General features: G+C 40.9%; 2 protein-coding genes across 2 annotated transcripts; both read right to left on the bottom strand.

Annotated features, from left to right (window-relative positions):
- Window positions 1-252: 252 nt before the first annotated feature.
- On the bottom strand, window positions 253-25,653 carry LOC128719524 (5-hydroxytryptamine receptor 1A). The gene is made up of 7 exons (XM_053813151.1): window positions 25,309-25,653; window positions 25,117-25,233; window positions 12,500-12,572; window positions 11,121-11,554; window positions 3,020-3,157; window positions 1,590-1,715; window positions 253-780 (listed from the first exon to the last, which is right to left on the bottom strand). Exons 1-7 carry the CDS (start codon window positions 25,651-25,653, stop codon window positions 253-255), a joined length of 1,761 nt encoding a protein of 586 aa, XP_053669126.1.
- LOC128719525 (putative flavin-containing monoamine oxidase AofH) lies at window positions 14,838-16,510 on the bottom strand. The gene is made up of 2 exons (XM_053813152.1): window positions 15,172-16,510; window positions 14,838-15,100 (listed from the first exon to the last, which is right to left on the bottom strand). Exons 1-2 carry the CDS (start codon window positions 16,508-16,510, stop codon window positions 14,838-14,840), a joined length of 1,602 nt encoding a protein of 533 aa, XP_053669127.1.
- Window positions 25,654-27,537: the final 1,884 nt, after the last annotated feature.

Raw genomic sequence — 27,537 nt, 5'->3', positions numbered from 1 at the left:
CTCAGTTACAGCCATAATTTAATTGTGTTTTTCATACGTCTATTGATATCTCTGTAGATGTTAAAATATAACAAAGTAACTCAAGCTAGTGTTGTAGATCAATCATTACGAAAGTGTTTTGATTCCTGGTTCTGTTGAAAACTAGGAGAAAGTAAGTTACAACTTTGTGGCACGGTTACGCGCGCCTAGGATCATAAGGCGTTCCGGCCTCCGCAACGCCTGTACATAATTGAACCACGCGCTCCTGTAATACTAGATATCCGGGAGCCCCTGATGCAGGTTGAAACCTCGGAAGAATGCCTTGTTTTTGGCACAGTTGATGTCGTGCAGCTCGTGATCACATACCTGCGGATCGGAGCCGGGCGCATACAGCGCACTGAAGTCGGGTGGCCCATCCTTCTCATCGTCCTTGTAGTGCAACCCGGCAGTCGCATGACGTTCCTTGCTGATGCTGGTACTGCTCGCGTTTCGCACTAGGTGCTGATGGGCCTCGCACCGAAACTGCAGCGTAGCATGGCCGACCGGTGCACGGTTAACGTACGACAGTGAGGTCGTGCCGATGCGATGCAGCGTATTGATGCTGCCGGTACTGAAGGTACGCTCGAGAATGTCGCCCCAGTACTTTTCCGAACACTCGACGTCCGGCCGGGGTGTGTGGTTGGCCGACCGACAGATCGTGGCCGGTGGTGGACCCGGTGGTAGTGGCAGTGATGTTATGTGATGGTCGTACTCTAGACTTATGCTACATTTTTCCTCCAACGAACTTTGACTTCCGGTACACTGTGACGAGGGCGATGGAATGGAAAGCAGGCCAAATTTGTGAATAAAAACAATGGCTTCGTTCGACATTAAATAGTTAGAAATAAAGTTGTTTATTGCGTTGTTATAAAACACAGGATGTGTTTGTTGAACCTTAATATTTAAATGAATTTTTAGTTATATAGGACAGTGCTTTTGTACTGCAGATTGCATAGTTTCAGGCAAATATATAAAAAGTTAATTTATAAGGCAAAATACATTTACCAATTGGCAAATAAATAATAAAAACCTAACTGTTTTTCAAAAATATTTTTTTTTAATACTAAAAATAAATTTTAAATACTCTCCGTTGGATATGAATTTATTCAGCAACTCACAGTAGATAATCTTCAGCGTGTTCCATTACATTGCATGAATTCAATTAACGATTTGTTTGGGATAATCTTGCATGAATGTATTTTTCCTTTTAATATCTAACCACTATAGCAGATCCCTAATTAAGGAAACTTAAACATAAAAAAGTAATTTATTCCATATAGTTGTTCATATGTGCTATGTTGCTCATACACTTTACAAATTAAAATGCTTCAAGTCCAATTGCAACAGTTAACAAACAAATATTTGTGTTACGTTTTACAGCTTAATGGGCAAATGAGTTAACTTCTCGCAAATGTAAGAGAAAAACATCGTTGAATTTAGATCAAATAAATGATTGCTTTTTAAATTCAACCCATGCATCTGTCGTCTTGAAGCGTAAAAAGCATTTATCTGTGTGGCGAATTTCGTTTGTGAAGTACAATATCAATAAAAAAAATCAAACACTGCCATACCTTTGACGTTAACAGCTCTTTGCAAATCTTGCGAAATCGCGCGTTCAACAGCCAGTAGAGAAAAGGGTTCCAAAAACTACTGCTTAAAGCTATCCATGTGACACAGAAATCAATTGATGGTGGTATCTGCAATGGTAAAAACAGAAGCGAAGAATGTTTTTTTTTGTACTATTAGATTAATGTGTGAACATAATCGTCAAGCGAGTGGAAACGAATGGTACGCGCTCGATGAGATTCGATCGTTGATGGTGTGATACATTTTCGAAAAGTCCTCTGAGTCGGGCCAGTCCGTCGAGCGTAAGCGTAAGAGCTGAGTGAGTATAGTGAAAAGAATTCCATTTTTTTACAAGTGGGAAACCAGCCATTCGATCCCTGTTCCCGATGCCATTCACCCGAATCACAATGATGTGAGCGAATGAGTTTGCATAGTTTCCGAACCGTTGAGTTTTTGGTGTTCATTAACGCGGTGGCTACATGCAAATATGGGACGCTAGCACAAAGTTCAAAGGTAAATAACCATCCAGCGTTAGGGGAAGACAGCTTCGTTGTGCTGTGTTCAATACAGTTTACTCATGCGATGACGAGCAACTGTACGAGAGATGGGTAAACGTTTCCTGTTAAGCAAGCGAAAGATTCGTTCGATTCTACGCGCAAATATGTATTCCAGGTGTAGTGGCAGTGATTAGTAGAGTCAATGGTCAAAGGGAGTGGGCTGGTATCAAATTTATGACAAATTTTATCATGCTTATATCTCGAAATACTAAAAAAGCTGTGTTTCTTTTGCTTTCAAATTACTCAAAACTAATTAATTACAAATTATTAATTGTAGATGGTCGCACCTACATTACTTATTGAAAATGTACCCATTTGACACAGTTGCAGAGAACAGGAAATAATTTTATATATTTTTTAATATTTCCTGCATCCCTGGAATCCCCCTGGACACAATCTGAAAAAGGACATAATTCTATTGTGCAAAGTACTTCATCACATTTTGGTTTTTCACATTTTTTATTTTTATTTTTAAACATCATTTGTGTTGTTACTTATGATCCCTTTGCAAATATTTATCAAATGATGTGTATAGTTCGTGAATAAATATGATGAAAAGATCACAGGAGTGTCATCAACTTGCAAAAAGGCATGAATTGAGGCAGAAATGACACCATAGTTTTAGAAGAACCAAAACAATTCATTCGGTTTTTGGCTTAGTAAAGGAATGTAATCAAATTTTCCTACCGCCACACATCCTAAACCTAAGCTGACGGAGTCCTAGGCGGTTCCAAGGGTAGGACATAAGCAGCGTCAAAGGTACTCGATAACCCTTTGGAAAATGAAACTCAAAGGCGCACTAGCATCACTAGTCACACATTATCCCTATCGTCGCTAATGAGTCTCCCGCAGGTCGTAAGCATTCCGTATTCACTCACCTTCGAACCGGTGCACGTGGCCACTATCTCCAGTATCGTCCAGGGGGTGATTATGACTATAAAACCTAATGATATTGCTGCCATAGTTCGCGACGTCGAACCATGTATCTGCCGGTCGTCCTCCACCGCAAACTGGGACTGCAAAGAAAGCGAAAAAGGTCATAAAAACCGCACCGCACGGCGATTCGGTGGCGTTTTAGTAGCGTGAAAATAAAATGCACCATAAAGTGCGAAGCTCGAGAATATGGGTGGTACACAAAACGACAATTTAAAATCGCCCTTTTTCAGGAGTGCGGATCAAGCGGAAATACATTGCTACATTGCTCGCTCAAGCACGTTCAGGCACATCGAGACATATTTGTCACGATGCTCAGCTGTCGGCATTACGGCTCATCTCCAATTCTAATCACCGTCTTATATTACACCACCAAATGTTTATTTATGGATGACAGACATGATAAATTATCGCACACAAGCTTCGAACGCGTGTAAGCGTTTTTTCGTGTCTTGTTGCGAAAAAATCATACGCCAAACATCATCACACATCGTTACGTATTAAATCATTTCTTTTGTCTGCTTCTTGAATGTGCTCTATTCACGAAAATGTGTGTTTTTTTTTCAATTATATTTCATGTTACTACTAAGTCTCGATTGAAAACGTTACATTTAGATTACATCGCTCGTAAGCTCCTGGAAATGCTTTGAAGTTCTTAAACAGCTACTAAGGTCATCCATAGGCATATTTATACATTAAACAGCAACAAATAAGCTTACGAGTTTCCTCAGAGTTGACTGATCTGCAGTGGAAATCAGATTGAGTTTTAGAAATTTGAGTGAGTTTTCAAACTGAATGAATGATAATTCTTTGAAGAGCTATCATTGCTTGATAACAACGATTTTTTTAATTTTTTCAGCAAAAATCTAACGAATTGAGGCCTGATCAGAAATTTTTATTAAATTTATGAATTAATTCATTTATTGTTTAGCTCTTTAAATATAAACAACAAAGTTTGAGTTCAGACTCCGGCAGGGTGAGCTGAACTTGGGATAAAAAGTGGACAGACGATGTTGTGGCAGTGTTGCCAACTAGACAGTTGGCTAACCAAACCTGCTCTGATCTTGTCGTTCCGTGAAATTTTCACAACTTTCATAACTGATAAATGAAGTAAACAATTGTTGAATAACGTTCATTTATGTACCATTCCTTTCATCTATGCCCGATGCACGTTTATAACGAACATTTAACAAATTAAATTACGTAAAGCAGCATTCTGCAAACTTCAACCTTCGCTTTGAAAGGGAAATTTCCCACAGGAAATATACCACCAGCCATGGGTTTTCACTGGTAACCCATAATGTTTTCCTGAAAAACTCGTCCCTTCCTTGCCGACGCTTGTATATTTTTTTGCTAGCGATAAAGGACTTGCCGCTGCTTCTGTTTAACTGTTCAGGCGGATGTCACTTGAAAATGCATAAATTATATCCGATGTACATGGATGTGGATGTGCAGCTCGTTGTGTTCATTTCAGGGATCGAACTTTTCCCTAGGTTTGTTTCGGTAAAGGGCCTGCGAAAGGTCTGGCCACCCATGTGGCAGTGGCAGCAGGGCATGGCATGCACATCAGGACATCATGCGAGGTACGAAACCGTACAGGGAATGTATCCCGCTGGGGAAGGATGGCCATGTGTCTATGCGACAAACACGAGCTGTGGTGTTGTTTTTTTTTCTTGTTGCAAGCGTCAGCAAACCGTGAAACAGAGGTGACAGTTTTTCTGCTTCCTAACAAGATCGTTGGCCGTGCACTTGCAACAGCGCTTTAATTCGGTAAATGTGTTTCACCCACTGTGAAGTAAACGGTATGACTGCCGACCTGTGAAAAGCGGCAAACTTGACTTCAAGGGTGTAATTAAGTAATGAATGACGATTAAACATAGAGTGTGAAAATCGTTCGGGATTTAAGTGTAGGTAGTTGAAGGCACACACAAAAGGATATTACCACTTGAACGTTAACCTTTGGTATTTGAGGGTCTTTACTTGTGAAGTGAGATTAGCTTTAAGTTGATTTAGTTTTTGCTTCTAAAAGGAAACAGCTAATATTTTCTCGTGTCTGTAACAACAATTAATAACATCAAAGAGACATTCGAGTAAAAGACTTGCCATATATTGCCATTTATCGTACATTATGTAACGAATATGCCACTAGAAGTTATCTATGTACTTACAAGGAATTATGTACATTCATACATAATATAAATCAGTTGATTGCAATGGTATGTTTAATCAACATTTTCAGAAAAGTAATTATAATTTATTTTCAGTATAGAGTCGAATTTGAATCAGGAGTCGACCCCCAAAAGATTTATAAGTTAAGTAATTTTAAATTATTGAGTATCTTTTGGATTCCTTCGACATATGTAAGTTTTGCATAAAATTTTAGAAAATTTGAATTTTTCTATGTTGTTTTTATTTTTTAATGATTTTTGGGTTTCAAAAAGTTGGTTAATATTACAGATCAAACTGTAAAGAGTCGTTTTATAAAAAAGCGAATCTCACATGTGTTTCATATTTTTTCATCACCAGAATGTTGACACAACTGTCATCCGTTGTGATCTATTGTCCATCCAAATTTTTGACATTATCCGTCAATTAGTACGGCTTTAACATGCAATCGTATCCGCTACTATCTGTTGTCCATGGCGATTTTTACGATGAAGAAAAAACTCGAACGACGAATTTGTCTAAAATGTTATGTTTTGAACGGAATTTCGTGCGCGGAAAAGCTTACAGCGAGTATGGTTTGTTAAAAACTCGATGGTTTCAAACATTTGCAGGCGGTCGAGACGTCATCGAAGATTTGTCCCACTCTGTCCGTCTGCTAAAATCGAAATGCACCGCGAAAATTAATGCAGAACTAGACCTTTTCAAGTTCTTGTGCTTAAAGCAGAAGAAAACTTGTTGTAGTGCAATAAAAGGAAACATTTATAGGCTTTAATGAAAAAAAGTATTAAAAAAGGCCTGAAGATTCCGAATCATTAGTTCGTCCGGGATAAAGACTCAGTCAGATTCATGGTTTAGGTTCACTTAGCACAAGTGCATTGCTTGCTTGGTGTTTTCCGTCTCAGTAAGTTTAACGTATCGTATATGGTTGAATAGGTTTCATATGTGGCAATCGTTTAACCTTTTTTTTCAATATCTATTCTAGACTAATTATGAAATTCCATCCATTCAATTTTCCCATTGAGAATGGAATGCAATTTAGAGCCATGTGCCATGGACGAGCGGGTTGAGACCACCCATTCAAAGCAGACGAAAAAGCTTTCTTTAATACTTTCCGAGTGGTTGCAACAAGATCACATGCACTAAAATTAAATCGTTTAAAGTTATCCACCATTAAACATACTTTGTTCATAAATTGAATCTAATGCATGCAGCGCTTAAAATGCTGCTCGATTCATTGCATCGATGGAAGGGCTGGCCAGTATTTATTAGGGCAAAATTGTCCACACCCGTGCAGTACTAGGAAACAAAAAATTCGAGCGACAATGAAGATCTAGCTCCGAAGCGACCGGAAGCGATGACATGCCTTCCCGAACCGAACTACACTATCCGACTGCAGAAGCAGCAGCAGTAATCAAAAGTCGATTATTGCGTGTGGCCACTTTCTAGCAAGAATCTCGTCGTACCGGAGATGCTTCGGTGTTTCCGGTACTTCAGCATTTCGAGCTTTCCGTTCGCACCATCGCTGACATTTTGAGCAACCTTAAGGGACCGCACAGAGCACACGGAAGATGTTAAGCATCGGTACAGAACTTGCATGCATGGAGGCGCCCAGTACTTGGTAAGGTTTGGACCGCTGGACCGTTGGTGCGTGACATGGCATAAGAAATGATGGAGCAAAAAATAGATTGCCACTAAAAACTGGTCCTAGACCAGTTTCCAGTTTATTTGCTGGATGTTGCAATACGTTGCGAATGGATGTGGATCTCAGCCGGTGACTTGACTTGTAGCCCGATCGTTTCGCCGGCAAAAGTCCATCCGGATGGGTTTGTCGAAAGTGAGCGAACACGTGCAGCAAGGGAAGCAACTGGAAAATCAATATTCAAAAGCCATTAACAGTTTTTTTTCCTTCTCTTATTCTCGAGCTGTTCTGTGAACTGATCGTACGCATTCATTCAACCTTAGAGCAGGATTTTCTATTTCTCCAGCACATTTTTTTCTTCTCAACCATGCCATCGGAGGCTTTACCAGCGTTCGTTTAGATTTGTTTTTTCAACGGCAGTCCTTCGTCGGACAGACAGTTGCCTTTTCGGGATGTTTCAATCGGGAGTGCAAAATACTGCCAGCACAACATCAAATAGGTGAAGAATGAAGGTCGTCCGAGCAATAGCGCACCGCTCTGCGCTCAGTGCCATGAATGAAACGGCCCAAATTTGGGTAGAGTTTGTCACCGAAATAAAAAAAACAAGACACCCGGTGCCGTACCAGAAGTGACCGAATTTTGCCTGGAGAAAGTAATGTCTGTGCCGGTGACGCTACGCTACGTACGCTTGTGCATTATGATTGTCGCACATGAATAAATTTGCGGCCTTTGAATATTTAAGCGTTCCTTACGCCCACTGTGTGTGTGTGCTTTCTGTGTGGCCCTAGAAAGCAGACGAAAAGAAACGATCTCGGCAAAAAAAAAACAAGGCGAAATTGGGAAGCATCTGGGTGGGAGAAGAAAATTAAGAAATTGAAGCTGGGCCATTTGTAAGTTAATAAATTTATCGTCTCTCGGCAAACATTATGTTCACGGTGTGTGAAAGGTATCATAAAATGTATTGAAACCTATTACCGAGTACGTGAACCGGAACGAGTGCCGATCGATTCTTTCCGCTCGTGTTGTTCACTTTTGCTTGTTTTGGAGCTGTGGTGCGGATGAAGCGATATATGTGGCGAGAAAGTGGGCAATATTTGGAAAAATGTAATCGGTCGTCAATTAATAAGAGGGATTTCGAGCGATGGTCCCATGCAACAGAGACTTTATTGAGCTTCAATTTGAACAATCTGATGCTGTATAGGCTGTATTATCGTATCTATAATGGTGATATTTTTTAGTTTTCACTTTTAAGACACTTTATTTTATCCGAATTTTGCACACTACAAAACGCATAATATAAGCGACATAATCGACCTAAATTGACCCACGTAGTGTTGCTTCAACTAAGGACGTTCTTAAAAAATGTCAAATTAAAAAATGACAAGTTGTTTTCAAAAGAAAAAAGTTTGCACTGAATTTAATTTTGCAACAAAAGTATTTGAAACGAGTTACAAATAATATTGCAATCTATAACCTTAAACAAACACATTGGAAAGTGTGTCTGAATCAAACGATAGATAACGTACAGGGCACCATTCTTCAATGTGTCGTCGGTACTAATTGCGAACGATACCTTTAATACATTGCGAAATGCTTTAAAAACCGAGCACATTACACATGTTTACATAATCACACGCTACGTTACGCAATTCTGTTGATGTAATGTAATTTAACGTAAGACCTACCGCAACAGCTTAAAGCGTCCGTTAATTGAATCTTCGAATCAAATTATCGGCACGAAAGGGAAAGCATAAATCAAACGATCCCTGTGCACATTTCCTGTGGCAATTATTCAGTCGCTCACATTCCTGCACCGCCGTTCAATCAATACAGGCATGAGTATAATTTACGCGATAATCATTAGTGTGGTTTCAATTGCGAGGTCCGCGTCTACGGATGGATCGAGAATCACATACAAAGCAAAGAGATGTTGTGGAAATTGTGCTTACAAGCAGGTTTTAATTGAAGGTGAGAAAATCTTAACATTTGCCTTAAATGTGACTCCTTTAATGATCGTATGACGTAGTTCTTCAAATTCGAATATCAACACGAACGTATTTCTCAAACAGAAAATTGCTTAATTTTTTAAAACCAATCGTCTATTATAATAAACTATTTTATTTCACAGCTCCAATCGATTTGATCATCACTGATGGCGAGTCGGGGGTTATGGAAGCAGTTTAACGATGCTGAGTGGCTGCGCCTCTATTAGCATCAATAATTATACCTTCCTGATTGGTCGCCTGCAACACGCATGCAGACCAGTAATTAAATGACAACTATTTTATCTCTCCGCATTTTGCAACACTCCATGGCTTATTTGGTTTGGACCTCGGACCGCGGGCTGTTTGCGTGATTGGGCCAGCCGTGTTGTTAGTTCATTCGCTGATATTTGCCAACATAACGTGCCTTTGCTTCCGCATCGGGATGCAGGCCATTAAAGCCTTACTGACTGCCGGTGTACGGTGTTCGATGCACATGCACTTAATGGGCTTACATTAAGTCGCTACCGGATAGTACAGCAATCGTGAAGCTATCAATGTGAACAAACAATTCAACCCAGCACGCGGTGGCGCGATAAAACTTGTGTTTATAGAGCTGTACCAACAATATTTCTGTGTGCAGCTCAAACAAAATCAAAGCGCAATAAAAGCCAGGTCTGGTGTTAACGGTCATTAATTGAAATCTGTCTCTTAACGAAATTAATATGCAGCGAAAAAATATTCTACCACTTCCCCCACCACAGCACTGCCCACAGTGGGATGTAAAGCACCGTTGGCTGCTGTCTAATGATTCTTACGAGACACGATTACCACCTGATTTGCATCGCAGCATAATGAGATACAATTTGCATAATAACCACCATCATCGGGGCTGATAATTACTGGTTGGCCTGTAATGTTCACATAACTTTACGGTAACCGAACGATTGAAGCATCGCTTGTTGCGAAAAGCGTTACGCGATCATCAAGGCAGGTTTTTTTTTGTTTGTTAATCGTAATGTAACATTTTAATGATGTTCGTCGTATGTTTCTTTGATATTTTGAAAAAAAAATCAAACACAAATGATTCTTTTCAATTTCATGATGGCAATGATGGAAGAGTCATACCTCATTCAGTGGGAAATAATTGTCTAATAAAAAAATGGCAGAATATAGTGTAATATAGTATAGTATAAATATAGAATAATTTCTTCGTTGAGTTTCGTTAAGTTACTGATCGAGTAGAATGTACAAGTAATATTCTAGTATCGTTTTACGGTAACAGTTCCATCTTTAACACAATGTTTGAGTTGTGCAGCAGTAGGAAAAAAGGAAACATAGAGTCGGTATTTACCATTTGAAATTTCGAGAGTTTAGTTACAAATTCCTGACAATTTAGTTAAGCTCTTCGCCCCGAAAGGAAATTTTGAAGCTCTCCGTAACACTTTCGTTCACCCACTCTTTAGACGGATTCCAAAATTTTATTTTGTTTTAATTGTAATTTTATTAAATTAATTCAATAATTTCAATTGAAAAAAAAAATTGAATGTAAAAAACGTACAACATCCCGAAACTACACGTGAGCTAAACAATAACAGCTAGTAGAATAGTTGTGACTTTTATAGCCATTTAACGTCTGCTATTAGTACTCAAAAACAAATGGGCTCATACTTATTGTTGGGATTGCGATAACGACATGATTGTTTACTTATTAGGCTAGCAGTAATGCACTGCAAAATCTAGCTGTTGTAGGGTTCCAGTATTAGGATGATGGTGGAACAGTGCCCACCTAGCTCACCTGCCTAGCAGCGGTCGTGATTTGTTTCTAAGTTTTTATATTGTCTTTTTCAATATATTTTTTTGGATCAAAAACTTGTTAAAAATGGGTGATATATTCAGAAAACATTATGATTTGTTTTATTTATATCGAACCTTTTAGTGCATAATATCAAATGTGCTGCAAGTTTTACCGGAATTTCAATAAAACAGTAATAACGACAATAGTCATATCCTTTTACGTGCTCAGAAAAGCTTCGGTTCATGGAGATGCATGGAAAGCTTAAAGCGTTGTAAATGATCTTTTTTCCATCAATATGCAATCGAGGATCATTTCAATTGAAACACAGATTCAGCTCTAATCCTTACGTGCACACATGCGATACGTCATTGTATCTAGCACGAAACAAACCAAAAAAAAAGGCACACACGAGCCAGTCATCTTCTATTTCATAAAAGTTAATGCTGGTAGACGAGACTTACCTTCTCGGAGAAGGAGACCGACATCGGTGTGATGGCGGTGATGCCCGTTAGCGTATTCCCATCGCAGGAGTGGTGCTCCAGACCGGAACCATTAGCCGTCAGCGTCGTCCCGGCTAGCGTCTCGATATGGTCCCCTTCGCGGCGGCCACCACCACCGCCACCGCCCCCGTACCCACCGTTCCCGTCCGGTGCACCGCCAGCGTTCGGTCCGTGGCCGGTGCTGCCGTTCCCGCAGCTGTTCGACACGTTCAGCGACAGGGATGCGGCACTCGGTGTCGCCAGACGGTATCGATTCGCGTGGAAACTTGATCCGTAGCAGTACATCAGTACCATGGTGGTGGGAAAGTAGAGCGCACAGCTGGACAGGATCCGGTAGGATGATTTACTGTAGAACGGCTCGCATGCCAACAGGCCCGTTTTGTTGAAGTAATAACCTAATAATGATAAATTTATATGCGCACATTCGTTAATCACACTCCATGTGAAGCTGGAATCTGGAGGCTGGAGGCCCCATAAAAGGCCCTGTGTGCTAGTTGCGGAGCGGTGTGCTTAGGGCAGAGGATACGAGGAAATAGGAGGGGGAGGGCGAGTGTTCGTACGTGTGTGCCACTCATTGGAATGCAGTAATCCTAGGAGCGACATTGTAAACTTAACTTAAGCCAGCCCGGCCCGGCAGTGTATTAAGGTGAAGTGTACTCGCCGGATGGATGGGCAAGCGGGCGGTATTAATTATAATAATTTATTTATGTGCACTCGCAACCGTCATCAGCACTGCTCGGTTGCGTACCCGGATGTAGAGTGGACTTTGGTGCAATTTATGAAGGATTTTCTTGGAAGTGCTCTACGCTGTGCCCATGCTTTGGGACGGAACCAAGTACATTGTTTTACATTGCCCTAGAAAATCTTAACCAGTGGCACTAAAGAGGGCTTAGTGCCTATGTGATTTTGACGAAAGATTAATTAAAATGTGGTAGAATAAATTAGACGTGCGAATAAAAAAAAAACCCCAAAACGGTTTGTATGGAAAAGTTATGTAATAAAGTTTAAAGGTATCAAAGGTAAGTGATAAAGATTCATGTTGATCAGTTTTCCAATTATATGCCTTTTGCTGGGTCAAAATTGATAAAAATGATAAAAAATAGATTGAAAGTTTACCTATTTTGATGATTTGATTTGAGACAAATTGTTCTAAGCGCGATTTAACCCTAGCTCAACTTATACGCCTGTGTATTATGCAATTGTTTGCACTTCTAAGATTTGGTGAAAATTGCTGTTTAAAATATTATCGAACTATCAAACAAACGGCCTGAACCTGCCCCACATAAGAACAAGGAAACTACAATGAACTAAAGCAGTAAATTACTAACTTTCCTACTCACCTTTGGGAAGAACCAACATTCCGAAGCAGGTTAAACATAATATCCACGTAACGCTTAAAACCGCAACACAGCCCTGGGGAGAGATAGAGAGAAACAAAATGAATCCAGAAAATGTAGGTAGCGAGATAAAAAACCCACACACTCGAATTGATCTAAATATGGGAATACCCGGGTGCCCGCAAAAAAAAAGCGGAACAATACCCTTCGGATAGAATGTGAAACTGTAGGAAAATTGCAAAGTGAAGTATTTAGATACGTGGGTACAAAATACAACGCAATACAAAACACGACACAATGTACATTCACCCGTTTAGCAGCAGCATCCGTTTTTGCTGTTGCTTTGCTTTTATTCGTGCTTTAATCTTGTTAGGTAGCGAATGTGTTGAATTTTTGATCGGTGGCAGACATTTGCCTACCCTTACGAGGCAATTTCCCGGCGAAATGGGGAGGTGTGTTTTTTTCTAGGATAGTGTCTTTTTTATTTGCTTTCGTTTGGAAAAGTGTAGAGTGGTTTTGAGCCTATTTTAGCTGGAATATTGCTCCAGCTTTAATCATGTAACGTGAAACGATAGGGGGTTAATGTAAATTGGGTTAGGGGGTTGAATGACAGTGTGTCAAGCTGCATCCAGATATGAAACTATTCAAATATTCATTCGTCTGCATAAGATAACTATAAGATATATATAACGTATTTGTTTTCACCTTTTGGGTTTTTAGTTTTATAAAGAACTTTGAATCTATTTCCAGTTTTAAGGTTGGTTACTGTTTTCCCATCTAATATGTCTCGGTGTCACTACGGTCTAGTGTTACGGTTAATGAATCCGCATGAATTTGTGAGTTAATTTTACCAGAGTGTGAACTGATTCAACTTTTTGCGCAAAACTTTTATGACTCATTTGCGATTTTGCTCATTCGAATTAATATAAGCCATAGTTGAGTTTTAAAACTCATAAATAAATGGAATAATAGTGAGAGAGTTAGATTGACTCGTTGCGGTGACTGTCAACTCATGCACAGTGATTTGAACCACTAATGAGTTATGAAACTCATAAATAGGTTAATAATAGTTTAATTATAACTCAAATTTTACTTGAAGACTCTCGTATAATGTAAGGATTTTATTTGAGGTTTCATAATTTTTTTGAGAATCGACTCTCGACTGTATGACTTTACACTAAAAACTCTTATAAATGAATCTTCTCAAAAGATTAATTGAGCATAACCCCAGGGTTTGCCGTTACGACTTTTATATTCAAAAACATGTTGTTAATTGATTTTTTACATGGTAAAAACCTGATTTAAAAAAAAAAATGTATGTTAGTTATATAAAAAATACATAACGTAAGTTTTATTTGTTTAGAAAACAATATTGGGTTTTATTTAAATTTACTTTTTACAAAAATTACATCAGTAGACCAAAATATTTTAGTTTAAAAATTAAACGTATTTTACAACATTTCATATCAAATTTATAAGCATAAAAAAGTCTTTCCTAGGGAAACCCCTCTATTTAAGCTACATCGTGACATAATTAGATAGAATTGGCCGCCCATCAATCCAAACGCACATCCTCTGCAGCAAGGGACCAAAGTGCATTCACACCCGCAATCAACCTGTCATTAAGGTGGATGACTGCAATTGCATAGTGTTTGAACCGGGACGAACGTTATGACACCGTACAATCAGTGCAACTATTAGAGTTCGTTAGACGATCTTCAGCACGGCCCGGAGGTGTATGCAGTTAACCGCACCTCATCAGATGCAGTATATTATCGACTGTTCATTGGGACACCTTCGCTAACACCTGCAGGCGAAGAAGCGAACCGGGGAAGAGGATAGCAGAACCGGGAACTTCAATCGATTCCCTCTTCAGGGAAATTGACATCGGCAATCTGTCAGCCTGTTGGGAGTTGGTGCCTGTGATTGAAGGCTGCTGTGCCAGCATAACCAGCCATTTTGTAATGTCGTTCAACTTGCACCGAACGTTTCAATTTCGTCGCAAAGCGTTTGCCGTTTGCAATCGATTTGTTTCAAATGCTTCGGGCAGGTTCATACCTGTTGTTGTTTGCCTACTGGTCGCGAACGTCCATGTGGCATGGTAAGGGGTTCGTTTTGGGTTTGCTGTTGCCGGCTTAATAGCTTGGAGTGCTTGAGCGCGCCGGGTAACGTGCGAATGTACACGTGTGGAAGCGAGTGCACCATGAAAACTGTCCGTGCGCGGAATAGAAGGCAAAACATTGGAGAAGGCAATTAACACATTGAAGCATCCTGCAGGGTGTTGCTATCGAAAATTGCCCGAGACGAAGATACGTTCGAGCTGAAGACGTTAAATTTATATTTAAACAGACATTTCACCACTAGACCAGCTGAACCAAAACTCAGTTTTGAGCAGCATACGGCAAAGACCGAGTGTCAGCAGGAGCGCCCCGGTTCCGAGCACGAACCGACCAACGCTGGCAAGATTCAGCGAGTACCAGAACCGTTCGTAGCCCGATCGGGTTTGAAAGTATTTAAAGTGTATGCACTGCATATCGGTCACCTCGCGGAAGGTGATGGTTTGTGGCCGGATCTCTAGCAGCGCCAAAATAGCGGCACGTATTCCTGCAAGAAACGGCACAATAATGAGAAAACTTTACACGGCGTGGCGTTTGCGAGCTGGGCTTGAAACTTACCGCCCTGAATCGAACCATTGATGAAGCCCCGGTACCAGCAGCTCACGTTGGTGGACGCAAATATGATGCACCGTTCGAACGTGGGGAATACATCGAAATAGAACGGTATCGGTTGAATTTCCATGCTACATTCCAGTGGCTTCTGCATCGTTCGGCAGTTGAAGTGCACGCGCAGCAGACGGAGCACCGTGTCGCGTATGAGCAGTCGTTCGGTATCGTCGACAACGCCCCGCAACGGCGAAAAGTAGGTGCCGGATAATTGATTGTGACCCGATTCGTAGCATATTAGCGACTGGGTGGGGCTGAAAATGCAACCGGTGTAGCCGTGATCACGCCAGTACGGAGCCGGATAGCGTACGGTAAAGTTGGCCATCGACCAAAGTCCCAGCTGACTGTTCGGCTGCTGGAAGCAGAGCGGTTGTGTCGGCAGGAAGCTAATGTGCAGCAGATCCCGGCAGGACACGGCCAGTATAACGTACCGGGCCCGCCATCGCTTCCCAGTCGAATCGGTGAGGTACACAATTTCACGCTGCTGTTCACTGGTAATTTCCACCTGCACAATGTTAGTTGAATAATTGACGGTTTCGGTGCCAATGCGCGATACGAGCTGTTCGGCGAGCGCTTCCCAGTTCGGTGATCCAACCGGCTGCAGGTGACCGTTCTGTAACGTTAGCATGCCGTACAGATCGCGCACGGAGGACATGGACCGGAACAGCCGCAAACAGTCGGACACGGTCAGCTCGGTCGGGTAGAATCCGGTACCGATTTTGATGAGGAACCGAAAAAATCGGCGTGACGCTTCGAACAGCAGCTTCCTGCAGAGAAAGTCGTCCATATTTTCGGCATTTCTTGGTATGAGCTTTACCGTGCACAGACAATCCAGCTCGCGCATAAACCGCGTACTTTCGAACCACACCAACAGCTCACGCAACAACGCAACGAACGACCGCTGGCCCGGGTTGGACGACACCTCACCGAACGGTCCGATCGAAATTAGCGAAAGTCGCGTTTCGCTTACTTCCGACTGACGCCACACCGTGGTCAGCGGAATGTTTAGCTCCCGACAGAGGCTCATCGCGTGGAAGTGGTGCCGCGTTATCCAGCGCGCTTTCAACCCACCGAGCAAACCGCCGGGATGGGCGGACTTTTCAAACACCCGGAAGTGAATGCCGGCCCGCTTCTCTCGCACCGTTCTGGCCGCCATCAGACCCGAAATCCCAGCTCCCACAATGGCGAGATCGAGCAGCTCCGGTGGTGGTTCTTCATCGTGCGGTATCGAGTGCCCGGTTGAAGTTTGCTGCTGCTCATCGGTCGAAGCCGTCACACAGCCGTGAAGCATGGCCAAAAGAGAAACGGTGCGCTGGTGTTGAGCAAGGGCGCCTAAACTTTGTGTACGAAATAATTTGTTCACTTAGCGGATAGAAGAGCAAAACAATTTGTCACTGTATCTGTGGTTACTGGGATTGCGTTATTGTTTGGGGGAACAGCGATCGCTATTTATGATGAAAATGACGTTTGAATTGCAATTGGTGGAATATGTAATTTCCTACATTTTATAACTTTGTATTTGCTTGATAAATAAGTTATGCTGTTAGTTACGTATTACGTAGTTACGTTACCTGTATTAAATAATTTATTTTTAAAAAGTTCTTTCGCGGATTAGTTCAACTTTACACATCAGTTACCTTGGTTTCTCGTTGCAATACCAATAACTGACCCTACTTGGAATTTGAAGTACGGTGTGCCCATTCAAAATGCAATCGTCAAATGCAATCAAAACGCAAATGCAAAAATCTTCTTATAAGAGTTCATGTTGCTTTAATTTTTAGGGTAAATTTTTATCGCCAACTGTAAAAATATGTTTTTACATAAAATTTAAAAATAAAAATTGAAAAAGTAAAAAATTGTGTAGAAAAATGTAATTTTTATTCTTGGTTTATCTCGATTTCTGAAGATGTCTAAAGTTCTTCATGATTTAAAAAAAAACATTTAATTCTTGAAGCTTCCTAAAGAGACTCTTCGATACTTCTGATTATTAATAACTAATGTAAATGGTTGAGATCTTATCTTTCTCTATATCTCGTATTTGGGTCTAATATTCTCCTCTCTTCAAATATGAATGTTAAACATTGTTCTGAAATCTTAAATTCTTACACTTTTTCGAATTTTTATGTGTGTTTTTGTGTGTTGTGCTGCTTGTAATTGTGTCTAGTTTTTTATCTAACATTTTTCTAACAATAACGAAAATTTGTCAAATTGTTCTACATTGAGGATGAAGACATCTGTCACCAACTAAAAAGAAAATAATTTGTTAAAAATATATTAATTTTACAAATTGGCTAACAAATCACAAAGATCACGATCGGAATATGATCTCAAACAGTGCACGTCACCAGACTATCTAAATCATTGCAAGGCTTACATGCACGCTGGTTCGGTATGCGTTTCGCCGGACGGAAATAGAAAATAAATCATTCCACACTTGAACCCCTTCAACGAAGCAATTCTATTCCTGCCTCCAGTCGCCGTTTGACGGCAGCTGATATAACGTGCCACATCATTGTTCATGCTCCATGACCGATTAATCCATCATACCTACACGTGCCTGATGTAACCCTTTTTTTCGCACGTTGCTGCTCGCACGATTTGCTTTTTCCCTCTCTCTCTCTACATACGCCATTTCGGTTGAATGTGGTGGCAGGAAATGGGATGAAATCGAAAAGCTCACTTCCTGACCATATACAAAAGAAGGCCCCCCGAAAAGTCACAACCGGACATTGAAGCGACAGACAGGCGACGTCATGTCATCACTCAGAGCAGAGGTTAATAAATTTTGCAGCCTCGTACGTGGGCGAAGGCATATGATCGTGTGTGTGTGTGGTTGAAGTTTTTTTCTTGCCGGTCGTTTGTCGAAACCATTCACACCAGGACCACGCGAATGAGGTTTTTGGCTGGGATTGGCCCCCGAAATGAAGGGCAATTCATCTCACAGTTTCCCCGGGTGCTAAAGACGGGCCGGGTGGTACGACGTGATCGAAGATGAATGCTGTGCACGATAGGAAGGGTAAAAAACAGGGCACACACATACATGAAAACTCGAAGCCAAAATTGTGGCCCCCGGATACACGGTCGAACAACTCATTCGTTTGTCAGGGTGTCATAGTGATAAATACGAATCAGGACAATATTGTTCACATTAACTATGATTGATAGTTTCGCCGGCAGGATGAATCCGTCCGTTTGCCATCTGGTTTGAAGTGTGTGTGAGTGTGTGTGTGTGTGTTTGCCGGTGGCTCCCATGGTCTAGGTCCGGTGCGCGCTGTGCCACAAAACGGTCAAAAGCGGTTCGTTTGACAACGTTGCCGTTGCCGTTGCAAATGACGCCACACCGTGCGATGTACGAATCGATTCAGCCCTTTTTGGGGTTTGTGCCGTCGTTGCATTTCGGTGCCATTTCCTAGCGCAAAACGTGTCGCTGAAAAGTATCCTATTTCAGCACCAACAACCACTAGAGATGTACGTCGCGGAGATCAGAGAGCGCGAATTTCTGCATCGGTGCTAGCAGCCAGACACCGGATAGATCGGTTCGATCTGAAAACGATAGCGGTGAGTTCGGTAACGCGTTTGCAACACCAACCTACACTGTACTGAATACGTGCGTATTGCTCCAGACGATGGGACGACTCAGTGAAACGATGGCTACGAGCGCGTGCCGGCCGTTTGCTGTTCGTGATTCAATCGCGTACAGCGTAACAAGGCAAAGGCGCCCATCGCACGGGTTTGCCGGAAATGGGCCAGGAAAACGTGAAAATGCGTTGTTTACATTTGGCACCATCGAAGCAGATCCCAGGGGGTGGGTGCGGTACCGGAACTCCGGACTTTCCACGTCCGGTTTGTGCTTATCGCCAAAGCTTTCGGCAAGCTTTCGTTCTGGTCAATGAGCCCGGCAAACGAACGAACTTCCCGCACGCTACATCACCCGCATCCTGAACACGTTGCGGCCCGTGTACGAATAAGGTTGTTAAACTGTGCCATCGAGCAGCCCATCCGGACAAACGGAACGGTAAATATGGCATCGTTTTTTTTACTCTCGGGGAATCACCATTGTCCAATCGAAACGCTAGCAAACCATTCGAACCCCCTCGTCGTGTGTCCGTTTCGGCTGTTTCGTTTACTGGCGACTGCAACGTCCGTCCGGGAGGCGTTTTCATTTGTCATCGTCATCGTCCTGGGGTTGGGTGAGGAACGCATGACGGGGGATCATGTTACATGGTCACTAGCACACACACACCCTTACGAAATACAAGCTCGAACGAAAGGATTATCAAACGGAAGAAAGAAAAAAAAAACGAACCCATCCAGGTCAACGTTCAGTGGGAGGGACGATACCGGTCCTGTCCTGAAATGTTGGCAAAACGAAGCTTTAACCATACGCAATTGGATCCCTGTTTTCTCTCGCTCGTGGCGCATAACATATCCGGTAGGGTTGGGATGTCTGATATAATTTAGTTGTGTTTGGGAACATTTCAACGTTTATTTGCTGTGGAAAAGTGTGTGTTTCAGGACAGTTTTAAAGTGTCAGTGTGACATTTGTTATTGTTTTGAACATGGCTGCACTCACGTGGGAGCGATTAAAAAGCGTGTTCGTTGAATAAGAGAAATGTTTGAGTAATAATTATTGAAGTCTTTCGAGGGTGAAAGTCAGGAACAATTCCCATAGCTGTGTGTGAAAAGTATGGAAACAGCTTGTGTAAACACCACAAGCTAAAGGATCGAATCCTTCGCAGTCAGGGTTGGCTAATTTAGCAGGATAGGATCAATGAGACTAATTACCCGATACCCGATACAAGGGATCGCGACCTCTCACGTCGATACGCCTTTTTGTCCCCCGTTCCAGTGTTTCTCAACTTATGCAGTGTTTCTACCATAACGAAAAGCGAAAAGCGGGTACAGGAAAACCCCAATATTCGTAGTATTTGACTTTTGCTAATTCGGAGAAGCTTGTATTTTCAAACTTTTTAGCTCAGTGAATTGATTTTACTAAATTCAACGAAAAAAAAGGAATCAAAAAAGGCGCTGATGACCTCCAATTAAATCCATTACACTTGTGAATGTTTTGTTATTGATTGCGTTCAAAATGTTAGTCAAAATGTTAAATGCATTATAAGCAAATAAAGGTAAAAGGCCATACCACATATCTGGAATCGATGTATGTGTTTCGCGCCGCTTCAGCACTGTATACCGAGAATTATCTGCATTACAAATTGATTAACGAATGTATTATACCAGGAAATTATTTAATAAATTAAAGCCCATCATCATCCCATAAATTAAAGCCCATCGTCTGTTATATAAATAACTTATGGAAAAAGGAATAAATTGTAAAAATAAAACGTTATTACGTTATAATGAAAATTACGAAAACGTTATTAAATTGACAAGAACTAGGGCAGTGTATTCCTCAGAGGAGGAGCTGTGCTATTGGTAGTTGTGTACAGACGTGTATTCTAGTGTTAGGAGTACAGCGTGGTACTTGGTTTGTTATAATTACTCAAACCAGGAAACCCTTAAGATGAAATTTATATGATTTAATTGTATTAGATTTTGCGGTGATTAGGATTAACTATTTATTGATTCATTGCCATTGAAATGAGTTCAAGTTCCACAAAAAAAACTGGGTGATAATTTTCGAAGTGATTACCAAAATTTTATATAACAGTTAAGGTGTTAATAGCTATTCAAATCGAATCAGATTTCTATTTCTAAAACTTTAATATATTACATTGATTTTGTATCCATATTTAGTGAATTTGAAACAACTTGTATTGAAAGTTTAACTTTCAGGAGCAAATCAACATAAAAAAATTACCATTTTTAAAGGAATTGGAGTCACAGTTAGAAGTTCCTATATTTTCTTGATTGTAATTTATGTAATTTTTCTACTAGGGCAAAAAAAAAATCGTTAATATTTTGTTCAAATCAAATCAAAATTATTAAATACGACCGACACTCCGAAACTTCCATCTCCATACAGCACAACAAATGAGTAACCGAGCTTTTAAATTAATTTAATACCCAAGTTTGGTGGAGTAAATTAAGTCAATTTATTATACTTATGCTTCTTGCAAGTTATCCGTTAAAGTAGTTCCTGCAGCAAATACGCTCGCCGTGCGATACTCTACCCTTCATTGGCGTCCCAGCGCGGCGTAGATGGGGACACGAGAATGTCATCACGCTTAATTCACCACAGCTCATCAGTTCTGCTCAAGTACAGACTTCCGTTCGGTTCCGTCCGATTCCGCTCGTCGCGGTTGGACGGATTCAGTGGGCGTAAAACTGTCCCGGCAAGCAGAACAGCACAACAAACGCAGCTAAAGAATTCCACCACCGTTCACGGGACACAGTGAAGAATGCGAAGTGCAGTTAGTTCTTGCTGCCAGTTGTGGTTCCTTTGCCTTAATTAATCTATAAATCCTTTTCCTCTTGCCGCTTACAGCATACAATACAATACTAACCGGGGCAATTTGATAAGCAGCAAAATAGCTGGCCCGAACTCCCCGTGCTGGCGAACCCCGTGAAATTGTGTCGCATTTGTCGCATTCCCCGCTTCCCTGGACGGCACCACTCTGGCCATGGTGGCTCTCTGATGCCGAACAAATCTGGTCGATGATAGTGTTTGGATGCAATAACTTTGCTCACTTTAATTCCTTACCGAGAGTCTGGGGTTCCATGTCGCTTGGTTCCGCACTGCCGAATGGAGAAGTCGGAAGCCAAACCATAGTGGACGGTAGATTCTTGGCTTTTCATAATCGTTTGCCAACAGCGCAAATCATGCGACTACGTGCTCGGAAATGATAATTTTACGAGCTGCACAGATTCGGTCCGCCGCGTCGTACGCCGGAGTGAATTTAGAAGCTGCCGTGAGGGGTACCACCCAGGGGGTGGGAAATGAAGAGATTTCGATAAGCGTACTTCGACTTTTCGTTTTCCCACCGGTCAAAAAGGTGTGCGTTATGCATTCGCAGCGTTACGTTACAAATCGAAATGATAATCTCCGTGTGCGGAATATTGCGATAATGGTTGTCCGTTCGTTGCTGCAACCAATTGGCCATAGTTATCATTTGTGGGCAGCTGTTTGCGAGCCTATGGGAAAGTTTGCAGCGCTTAAACGAGCAGCGAAAGTGCGCACGCTTTGTGCGTGTGAATGATAATGTGTAAGCTTATGGAAATTAGTATGACCAGCAGAAGGAACACAGAGCCTTTTATTAAGAGTTGTATTATGTTGTGATTTTCAAAAGATTTAAATAAAAAACAACATGATGAATGCATGGATTATAGACGTACCATAAGATACCATAACATAACATATGTCTTCAGCAAACGAATTTGGAGTTTTTGCTTTCTTTTTAGACAAACTGCGAGATAATTACTCCGGGACGTATTATGGCCGGTTACCAAACGTGATAACACGTTTTATGTGTAACGACCAAACTCGTCTACAATGCACTTAATGTGTCAAAGCTAGCTAGCCGAAAAACATCCAACCGTTACCACATTCTGTTATCTGTTCAGCGTATTGATTACTCGTTCCGTCCCTATCAGACCCAGTGCTCCCAGTGCCCCCGAATATCGAACAGTAGTAAATCAAATTTTAATGTTGTTTCGCCACCATTTACCGCGATAGCCATTTGTGCGTTTCTCCTCGGGTCCGTCCGTGTAATGGGCTGTTTTCTTTACTTTTTTTTTGCACCAAGGAACAAAGTTTTACAGCTTCATTTTTACCCTCCATTTCTGCAGTATCTTTCCGCTTTTCTGTGCGATAGGACAAAACGGGGTGGCATATCGTAGATAGGACTATTTTCCGAGTGTGAAAAATTGATTGCTCCTCCGGGAGTATAAACGGAACACCGGGATGGTGGGTATTTTTGGGGATGAAAGTTGCCCGCCGGCCAGCCAAAATCGACAACCACGTGGAGTGTGAAATCGCTAGCATGGTAGCGTAAACAATTGATTGTTTGATTATACGATAAAGAACTGTGACAAAGACGTAGGGTCCGGACAGCGTTCGCTACCGTACCGTATACGGAAACAATGTTCCGAAACACGGTGATGATGGTTTGAGGAAATAGAACTTCACACAATTTGCCAAACAAAAAAAAAAAAACAAGAAACTAAATGGGAAAACGAAAACTAAATAAATCGGAACGCTAAATAAGCAGCCCTAACGCGCTTCGGGGGGTGTGGCGAAAGATAAGATTATACGCTGGAAGGGAGAGAAAAGTCAATCAACTTTCACTTACATGTAACCAACGAAAGCGCTGACACGTTGCTGCGGTAGCACCGTGGCATGATTCGTGTAATCACATTACGGGTGTATGAGATTTGTTGTATCAACTACGAAACGACTGAATCATTCAATTTCGAGTGGTTTTTGTTTGATATTTGATATGGGGTTTTGATTCACCGATAATGTGCTTTTCCGGACAATCAGTGTAAATAAGATATTTTCACTATCCTTAAAAAACCAAACTCATTCTCTAGTCTTTCCTATGCGTCTCATTAATCATGTGTATGTTTTTATATATTATATTTATAATAATTCTACAGTGATTATATGAAATTGATCTTTTTTTTCGAATGCCGTACTGGTTTTTGTGCATTTTTACATTTACATTTTTTACATTTTTTTTAACTAATCGGTTAAAAAATATTTATGAAAATATCAAATTAATGACGTAAAGCTTGGATATGCAAAAATGACAGTTTTGTACAAAAGACTAGGCGACTCCATTGAGAAAGGCTATTTTCTTTTTTTAACTATTTTTTATTACAGAAAGATGGTACTTATTTTTTAAAGAGGCTGCATGTTTTCAATCCTTGTTTAAAATAGTGCATGGTGCAAAACCTTATTGGTAATAATTTATAAAACACTTTAAGATGAATCACAAACGTTTTAAGTTTGAAATAAACCTTGTAAATGTGTGTAAAGAACAAAACAGAACAAAATAAGACATTGACATCTGCTTCGAATGTACAAGCAAGAAAATCCGATATTGATTACAATGTCGTTTGAACTGCCAATGCCACCCAACATGTTTACAATTGCTGATTGTTATGAAAATTGACATAAACATTAATCTAGTAACTTAAGAAGCTTATTATCCGTGTCTTGTCTAGCCCATCGTTTATCGATTCATGAACCCAAAAGACAATAGTTGACAGTACAATGATAAAGTATGAAATGTAGCCGTATCCCTCCCCTTGCCCGAGCAAGCAAAGGAACTTTTGCTCGGGCGAGGAAAATGTGTATCACCGTCACCGTCGAAGCCCGTATAACAAAAAAAAAAAAGAACAATACCACCCACTCCGATAGCCGCCCCGGGGAAGGAAAATAAATTCTTCATCATCAGCGACGAAGATATTGGGGTATCGGAATGCTGATGAAATCACCGGACAGGACAGGAGGATTTATGAAGGTTGGCGGGTTCGGGTTTGGTGGGTTTATTTTTTTTATATGTTTTATTGTGTTGTCGTTTTGTTTATATTCATGACCCACACTTCGGAGAAGGACACTTGGTGGTAGTAACAAGGAAACCAGAAAACAAACATAAAAATAGCCTCAAGAGCACTTTCACGTTGGGTAAAGTGGATGTATGTTATTGAGATGTTTGATTGTATTTTTATTGCCATTTATCAACGAACGGATGGGAAAAAGCTCAAGCCGTTTGTGTGTGTGTGTGAGGCAACACGACCGTAGCGTACACATTTACGGTCAATTTCATAAACCATTCAATGGCTTAATCCAGCTCGGTAAGTGTAGCGGGAACATGTCACATAAGACACGCTCGAAATCTCTCTCCCATAAAGAATATCTTTAGAACCCCGTTTTGAGGCACAATATCAGCATTGTGGTAGAAAGACAGTGGGGCTCCCAACTTCACTCACCTTCTTACTGGATCGCTTATGATATATTCGTGGATGTAGCACGCACAGATATCGGTCAACTGCCATGCACACCAATATAACAGCACTTTGTTGTGATAAAGCTCCTCTTAGTAGTGCCTGTAATGATGAAAGATGGCGTGAGAGCGATGGAAATAGCTAGCATAGAAATCATGGTATGGTTTGTAGTCGCACCTGAATTTGGCAGAATATTTCCCCGTAAGGCCAACAGTGTAGTAAGGCAGGTAGGGCACTGAACGGTATGATCAGCAGCCCGATGGCCAGATCGTTGAGGGCCAGCGACGTCAGCAGGTAGCGCGGCTGTGGATGGATGTAGGCGGCATAACGGCGGCTGTTGATCACCAGTATCACCATCAGATTCGCGCTGATAACCAGAAACGTTAGCAGCACGATAAACATCGCCTGTATGACATCGAACGGACCGATCTGGTGGTAGAAGGGCCCGGCGAACCGATTGTTGGTGCAACTGATATTGTTTATCGCTGGTGCTACTAGATGTTTGCCAGCCTTCAGATCCATTACAGCGGCAACATTATCTGTGGAAGTAAGATGACGTAGATTTTTGTGGTACGGTTTAGATGATAAATGACAGCATGACGGTGTGGGTTTTTTTTAAGAGAAAAGCATTTTCATGTACAATATGGTACTAATCGCCGATCGAGGTGATTATTTTGGCTAGTAAAGATGCTCTTAAGCAAATAGAAAATAAGCACATTAATCATATTAATTATGTTTCTAAAGCAGGTGAAATACAGCGACATTAATGAAGTTGTGGGCGTTTTATTAGTAATTTCTTTGTTTAATTATAGGTTATAAGAAATCACGAACTCAACAAAAATAATTTATTTTTTATTTCGTTGATTATTCCAGGCTAGAAACATATTTAGAGAAGGTTTAATGTTAAAACATTATGTCGTTCTGTATGTTCAAACGATGTTTTTGAATGAAATAACGCAACAGCTCATTTCAAACACCAGGCGGCGCCATTTACTTTAAACGACCAGGCGTCCCCATATTACTTTGAACGACTAGGCGTCTCCATCATCAGTGTCGGTCGAAAAGGATGAAGTGTCAACGGGGAGAAGAAACCCAAGAAAATCATCAACAAATGACAAGCTGGTGTTTTTCATTATTCGCTATATTGTAAAGCAGCTGGTATTTTATTTTAACATTAAATATTCATTTGTTCATTTTACATGGCTTTGACTACTAACAGAAGTGTTAAAAATTTAATTATTTAATTTAAATATTTTGCTCATTTCATTTCCTGAATTCATTTTTACCTTTCATCTTGCCCTTGAGAGTTGTTTTCATACGCTGGCTGATTTAATTTAAATCTGTACAAACTTGCTTAGCTCTCTTTAAACACATTAAACCTTCAGGTAGTCGAACGGTGTCCTCAAGCTGAAATTGGGCAAATTTTGCTCACCGTTGCATAAAAATTAACCAGATCTGTGCTGCTGCTAGGTGTGCCCTTGGGTTCATTTGTCGTTATTCGTCAAACAAACCAATTGGTCCCTTTTTTCTGAACGACCCATCCCCGAACCAGCCCATCACGGTCAATAACCAGTTTACAATTCATTTCAGCATCATCATTAAAACTGGTCCCCGATGGGATCGGCAACAGGGAGAGGACCAGTGCCGGAAACGAAAGTAAAATGAAACGTTCGATTCATGTAGCTCCCAGCAAAAAGCTCTGTTTGTGGTTTTGATAGCATAAGGTTGACCAACCTGACAATGTGAAATTTTTGGCGGAAAGCACTGGACCAGGGCGGAAACCTCACGCAGAGGGGAAAAAGTTACAAAGCAACCGAACCTTTTTCGGAAAGTTGTCAGTGTGAAGATGCGAAAGGCTGGCTTTGGAACGAAGCATTCCAATTGCGTGATGATGACCAGAATCATTAGGCAAAAGGTTCGTTTTGATTGAGTTACACGAGCCCTTACGGGTACTGGTGTGAAGTTGTAACAAAGTTTTCCTACAATCAATTATATGTTCTGATGCGGTTATCGGGATTTTGTTTGGGACGGTAATGATTTGACCTTGTCCATAGACGGTAGATATGTGATAATTAAGTACGAAGGATTTAACAGCTCAATGTCGTAAATATTATTCTCAAGGAAGATCAACTTCAATATGACATAGTGTACAGGGTGATGCTTTGAATTTCTGTAAATGAAAGCATGTTTTCAGGCCCTCTGTAAACTTATTTCTTCAATTTTATATTAATTACAAATTACCAGACTGATTTTAAGTAAAATAAAAGTTTAACATAATTGCTAATGTTACGGAAAAATAAAATTATATATACTCATAATTGTAACACATTTTGGCATTTAGTGCCATCTAACGAGCATTGATTGTTACGCTGCCGTATAACCACACCAATGGTCGTTCCACCCGTC

The sequence above is a fragment of the Anopheles marshallii genome, chromosome 2 (genome assembly GCF_943734725.1).
Source record: "Anopheles marshallii chromosome 2, idAnoMarsDA_429_01, whole genome shotgun sequence".
In the NCBI taxonomy this organism is placed as follows: Eukaryota; Metazoa; Arthropoda; class Insecta; order Diptera; family Culicidae; genus Anopheles; species Anopheles marshallii.
This window is presented reverse-complemented; position numbering and strand designations above follow the sequence as displayed.